This window comes from Mytilus californianus, unplaced genomic scaffold (genome assembly GCF_021869535.1).
Source record: "Mytilus californianus isolate M0D057914Y unplaced genomic scaffold, xbMytCali1.0.p SCAF_6, whole genome shotgun sequence".
Taxonomy (NCBI): Eukaryota; Metazoa; Mollusca; class Bivalvia; order Mytilida; family Mytilidae; genus Mytilus; species Mytilus californianus.
The window spans coordinates 95,835,449-95,842,505 of record NW_026262712.1 but is presented as its reverse complement, the minus strand read 5'-3'; the positions used below and the strand labels follow the sequence as shown (position 1 = coordinate 95,842,505).

The window sequence follows — 7,057 nt, the reverse complement described above, 5'->3', positions numbered from 1 at the left end:
TATATATATATAAAAATAGATGTGGTATGATTGCCAATGAGACAACTCTCAAAAAGATACCAAATGACACAGAAATTAACAACTATGTCACCTTACGGCCATCAACAATGAGCAAAGCCCAAACCACATAGTCAGCTATAAAAGGCCCCAAAATGACAAATGTAAAACAATTCAAGCGAGAAAACTAACCGCCTAATTTATACAAAAACATGAACGAAAAACAAAAATGTAACACATCAACAAACGACAACCACTAAATTATAGTCTCCTGACTATGGACAGGCACATACATACAGAATGTGGCGGGGTTAAACATGTTAACGGGCTCCCAACCCTCACACTAACCTGGGACAGTGGTGTAACAGTACAACATAAGAACATACTATAAATATCAGTTGAAAAAGGCTTAGCTCATCAGATGGATATAAATAGAAATACATCTAACAAAAACACAGAGTGGACGTGGCCGGATACTTGTATACCCCAACAACAAAAAGACACTAAGTACAGATCTGAGAGTACTCGCAATTACTGACAGCTAGTCCAAAGCCACAAACAACTTATAAAAAAAATCATGCATCTAAGACTACCTTATTTGTTGTTGTTACGCGTTTGTTGTCTTTTAATAATCTTGTTTATGCCCCTGCCATAGCGGAGGGGGCTGTAAGTTTTACAATTGTCCGTCTGTACGTCCGTTCGTCCGTTAGTACGTCACAAAGTTGGTTTCCGTTCACTAACTTTAGTTTGCCTCAACCAAATGTTATAAAACTTATACACAATGCTTATTACCATATAATTCAGATCAAGTTCGAAACTGGGTGGCATCACTTTATCCGTTCTTTAGTTATGCCCCTTCAGTAACATAAAAATTGCTGAATTTTCGTTTCAGTTATCTAACTTAAGTTTTCCTCAATAAAGTGTTATGAAACTTACACACAATGCCTATTTCCACAAAATACAGATCAAGTTTGAATTTTGGTGGTGTCCCTTTTACCGTTCTAGAGTTATGTCCCTATGGATAAATTGCTGTTTATTTTATTTCTGTTCTCTAACTTTAGTTTGCTTTAACCAAATGTTATAAAACTTGTACACAATGCTTGTTGCCATATAACACAGATCGAGTTTGTTTTTGGAGGCATCACTTATACCGTTCTAGAGTAATGCCCTATACAAATGGAAAAATTGCTGAATTAGATATAAGAAGATGTGGCATGAGTGCCAATGAGACAACTCTCCATCCAAGTCAAAATTTATAAAAGTAAACCATTATAGGTCAAAGTACGGTCTTCAACACGGAGCCTTGGCTCAAACCGAACAGCAAGCTATAAAGACCCCAAAAATTACTTGTGTAAAACCATTCACCCTGCTTATTACCACATAATTCAGATTAAGTTCGAAACTGAGAGGCATCGCTTTTACCGTTCTTTAGTTATGCCCCTTCGGTAACATAAAAATTGCTGAATTGTTCGTTTTCATTCTCTAACTTTAGTTTGCCTTAACCGAATGTTATGAAACTTATACACAATGCTTATTACCACATATCACAAATAAATTTGGAACTTTGGTGGGGTCATTTTTACTGTTCTAGAGTAATGTTCCTTTACAAATGAAATAAATGCTGAATTTTTCGTTTCAATTTTCTAACTTTAGTTTGCTGTGACCAAATGCAATGAAACCTAAGAGTTATGCCCCTTTACAACTGGAAAAAATTCTGAATTTTTTGTTTCCGTTCTCTTACTCAAGTTTGCCTCAATCAAATGTTGTGAAACAAAATGCTTATTACCACAAAACTCAAATCAGAAACAAATTTGGGCAGTATCACTTTTACTGTTCTCGACTTATGTTCCTTTATAACGTTTTATGCAAGCAGAGGCATCCTCGATCTGTGTCCCATGGATACATTCCCCATTTATTATTAAATATTCCGTTAGCAGAGGGTATTGATAAAATCAGTTACTATGATCATAGACATATTTTATACAGTTACGATTATCTTTCAAGTTATTTGTTCACAAGTTAAGATTATCTTCTTTTGGAGTTACGATGATCTTCCGTAAATTCTCTATGGATATTAATTCGGTAACAAGGCCAAATACATGTATGATACTAAGAACACACACACACACCAATACCGTAAATATCAACCTAGCGGCTGAGTAATTCTTGAAAACAACGCGTGTACACAGAGAAATTAGAAGAAGACTATTTTACTTGTTTTTGGCTCCGCCATGTTGGGATCGTCGTAACTGCAATTACGATGATCAGTTTAACACCAGTGAAATACAAACTAATTATTTCGCTAGAATATCTTAAACAGTAAAGCCAAATCATATCGTTTTAATTTATTCATCTAGACATTCCCATGTCAACGCGCAACAGTTAAGATTAAACCGTATCCTAAGTGAGATCTCGCGAGAATCACGAGGTGATTCAATCAGTCTTAGCTGAACAGCCGACGAGTACGGATCCTTTTTGGACCAGCGGCTTTCTTCGAATTCGTTTGTGTTTGGACAAAGCCTGTTTAGGTAATTATTTATTTTATTTTATTTGGTTGTGCAATAGATAGTTTTAAGGCTATAATTGCAGTTTTTGGTCGGATAGCTTGGCGTGTCATTTTGGCACGAAGCTTTGTAAATTTTGTTCAGTGGTTCTTTGAACACGTGTTGTGTTTTAACGTTTTTAATTTGATTTGATTTTATTTGGTTGTGCAATAGATAGTTTTAAGGCTATAATTGCAGGTTTTGGGATAGCTTGGTGTGTCATTTTGGCTCGAAGCCTTGTTATTTTTATAAGTTTTGTTGGTTTAATCTCGGCGTGCTTTGTACACGTTTTTTTTTACCTTTTTAAAAAAAAAAATTTGGTATTATTTCTTTGGTTTATGCAATGCATTGGATAATTTAAAGACTATATTGCAGGCTTTGGATAGCTTAGCAGATTTTGTTAAATCGTGAGTTTCGGCGTGTTTTTGAAGATCTTTGAACACGCGGTATTATCAATTTATCGACCGCTTTTCTCTTTGTACCTTTAAACTTTGTAGTAATTTGTAAACATAGCATATCTAGGTTAAATTGTATGCACTTGCGATTTTTTAAATGGCCGGCTCACCGGGCGACTCTTGGTCTTTTTGTTTACAGTTAGATCTATACTGTTTATGTTTGGTTAAAATATTTCTACATGTCAGTATGAACATTTTATTTGAAATTTGTAAGATCTATGTTTCTCCTTTTACACCAGCAATAGTATTTCCGATGTGTCATTAGATTTTTTAAGGTAACTGAAAAGTTGATAGTATAAATATTTTGTTTATTTCAGGAGGATGGACCAGGCACAGGTCTTGAAATCCAGGTATTCCCTGGTAGGGAAATCTTTAATAGCTATTATTCTAAAGGTCGAGGCGCACCAGACCCTGATACTAGATGAGAGTTTTAACAAATTAAAGAAGGACCACTCTCTCCTTGACTATTCGTTTGAGGAATTGGAGACTGAATTTAACGGACTTACGGGAGAGGTCATGAGCGATGTTTTGGCGGTAAGAATATTTAATTTGAAATTTGCTGTAAACTCCCCTTTTTTACTTTAAATTTGTATTAATGTCACATATGTGAATTTTGGATGACTGTGCATATGACGTGAGCTATCTGATATTTATTTTACAGGAATTATCATTTTTTAAATATCGCCTTTCTTTTCACCTGTTGGGCTGTAGTCAAGGCTAGGTCTTCGGTTGGTACCCTAGTCCATCTGACCGTCACCTTTTGGTTAAGGTCCTTATTTTAGGTGCTACTTGTAGTAGAGTAATGATTTTGAGCAGTAGATATGTCTTGGTCTGGTTTAAGGTGATCAACCTATTTTATGTTATTTTGACCTATATTTTACGCCTGAATGACTTTGGTCACAGGAATTTCTAGTTTTGGTTTATATAGAAATAAGAAGGGATATGGTGAAGTGCAACAAATACATCAAATTACATCAACAAATAAATATGTTTTCCTCATATCCAGAGGGCGAGTACTGTACGCTGGAAAAAAAAAAAAAAAAAAAAAAATGTAAAGTATAGTCCATGATAGAGAGCAGTTTTAATAAGTCTTGTTATTACATGTATTTAATTTGTATGCTAATTTATGACGAATTTTAACGGAAAAACACAATTTTCAACCTTTATTTTACTGTATTTTGTAGTTGTGTGGCAAGGAACCTTTGATAGAGAATGCTCGCTGCCTTGTGCATTTTACAATTACGCAGGCTAATCTTGTCGAGGCCCAAAGGGGCAAGACTCTGGCACACAAGGCTGTGCCCGAGCCTAGCGCTAGTACCAGTAGTGGAGCTGTGGGTGGGAATATACCAGTTCCAGATCCCAGCACGACTCCAGATTTCGTGCCTTTAGGTGAGATATTGAGTTGTTTCAGTAAAATAATAAAAATATATAAGGTTATGGGGAATGTGTCAAAGAGACAAAGTTTTCTATTTTGAGAAAAAAAAATAGCTCCCCTAAGAGTCCTGTAAAATCTTCACACTCGGGGTTGATTGTGCCCAGAAAAGTTATGTATGTTTTGCTCCAGTGATTTAGATGTCTTTCTGGTACTTAGTATTATATATCCGTCCGCCTGTTATACTAGTAATCTGTTCCTTCTTTTGTTTGCTTACTCCTTAGCTATAGATAGTGTATTCTGTATGTATTTAGTCTGTAGTGGGATACTCTGATATGATTGTAAATTTTTAGGGCCCCGAATGGAGGAAACGGGAGCCCTATAGTTCTCACTTTGTCCGTCCGTCCCTCTACAATGTAAAACTTAAAACTATTAAGATACAGAACTGAAATTTTACACACTTGTTTAGCAACATATGTAAATGTGAATACTAAAATTTGTTTTGATCAGTTGTATATTTTGGGTAAATTTAGGTTTGTTTTTTTTTGTTTAATCATTTTTATCGACACAAAAACGTCACATCTATACAAGATAGAAACCTAAAGTTTTACACGGTTGTTAACCTACATATGTAGATGTGCATATTCAAACTTGGTTTAGATTAGGATGAAAGTTTTCGGAGAAAAAAAACTTTTGATGCAATATTACAAATTTTTGAGAATCAAAGATCAAAAGTGCCGAAGGGGCCCTTCCTTACTCTGTTGCTATTCTATTTTTGTTGAAACCTCAATTCCGAAAACATTTACTGAGTTATTTACAGGATACTTGTTAAAAGTTTTGAATTTTATTTTTATTTCTTATTTTCTCTCAGGAAACAAGTCCAATGACATAGAGAGCCGGCTGAAAGATATGGAGAATAAGATGACCTCTTTTTCTAATAAATCCGCCGAAAGCCAGGTAGGAGAGAGTTTAGCACATGTAAGGATACTGGCGTCTAGGCCCAACTTAACACCGTCACATGTTCTATTGGCTGCCATAGAATCTCTTGTTACTCTTGCTACAAAATATGGACATAAGGAAGCATAATGTTTCTCTAAGGCTTATACTTACTGCAAAAAGTTCGAGGATTCTAAGGATATCTGTAATTTAGCAATGAAATTATTTGGATCGGCAGAGGACAAAAAATTAGCTAATATGGTAGCCGAGTGGATGAAGGGTAAAAAGTATGAGGCTTCTCCGAAGAAGTCTGTAAGAACTGAACAACCTGATAAAGAAAATGATATTAAAATGCCACATAATTTTGGTGCAATTAATAATCCTGCCTCTTTTGGTTACCCCTTTGTTCATGATCCAATGCCTATGCCACCTTTTTATGGCTCTCAGGGTTATTCTAATTTTCAGGGGAATTTTGGGAACGGAAGATTTAATAGAAGGGGAAGGGGAGGGTACTCCAGAAGAGGAAACTGTCTTTTTTGTAAAGAAAGTGGGCATTATGTTGCGGAATGCCCGAAGATTAAGAAGGATTCTTAAAATAGTATTGATTTGTTCAAAAGTGTGAATTTCTTATTTTGGGATATTTATTCAGGTATTTGTGTTTTGTGATTTTGTACATTTTGCTTACATTTTCATATCGTTTAAATATGATTTAATGGATACTAGCCTTTAACCCAAGGGACACTGAAGCCCTAGTGAATTTTATATTCACGTGGGTTGGGGGCTGAGTATCCACCTCTGTAATCTCTTGGTCTAAGAATGGTTTTATAATTATTTCAGGGAGAAGTTTTAAGCCATAGTAGTGATAAAAAGAGGCAAAAAATTATACCAGATATTCCTATTTGGGAGTTGAAATCTAGTTTTAATCGTTCAGGAATACAGAGAAGGATAAGGGAAGACTACATTGATTACAGAGGTGCGATATCTCAGCCCCTAACCCATATTTCTGCAGAGGGTGTAATTAACAATAATGAAGAGTTTGATTTGTGTAATTTGAAGTTTAGAAACCCTACCAATTTTATAGCAGGCAGTTTGCATGATCATTTTGATGAATGGGAACATATTTGTACGGATAAAAAAGTCCTAGATTGGGTCAAAAATGGTGTAAATGTTAATCAATTTCTTAAGCATTTCAAGGGAAACTTATAGGGAGGCATTATGACCATAATATTCCTCCGGGTATTTTACTACCTAACGCTAAGATTTGTGAAGACTATACCCAGTTTATTGCTGAAACTTTGGAGGAAAGGTTAAGGAATGGTTCTTTGACATTACTAGGGAAAGTGGGTGAATGCAACCCTCCTTATTTAGTGCCTCTGACTATAGAACCTAGTAAACCGAGACTTTGTCATGACGAAAGATATCTCAATTTATGGATTATTGATAGTCCCTTTTCTTTGGAAACCTTAAGAGACCTCCAACGCCTTGTTCGTAAATGTGACTTGATGTCTTCTTTAGATGACAAATCTGGTTATGATCATATTTTTCTGGATGAGAATAGTAGAAAATATTTTGGTTTGCAATTTGGTGGGTATTATTTTGTCTTTAACACTATACCTTTTGGTTTCAAGGCAAGTGCATACTTATATCAGATGACTGGACTGACTGCTACAGGGTTTTGTAGATCCCTCTGCGTACCTTGTTTACAGTATATAGATGATAGATGGATAGGAGAGCTGATGGGGAAACCTGATGAG

The 7,057-nt window shown here is 35.4% G+C and overlaps 1 protein-coding gene across 1 annotated transcript; it reads left to right on the top strand.

Moving 5' to 3' along the window:
• Window positions 1–3,146: 3,146 nt before the first annotated feature.
• On the top strand, window positions 3,147–5,611 carry LOC127706024 (uncharacterized). Its single transcript, XM_052210414.1, has 3 exons — window positions 3,147–3,529; window positions 4,180–4,384; window positions 5,239–5,611. The coding sequence occupies exons 1-3, from the start codon at window positions 3,317–3,319 to the stop codon at window positions 5,451–5,453; spliced, it is 633 nt and encodes a 210-aa protein (XP_052066374.1). The 5' UTR covers window positions 3,147–3,316; the 3' UTR covers window positions 5,454–5,611.
• Window positions 5,612–7,057: the final 1,446 nt, after the last annotated feature.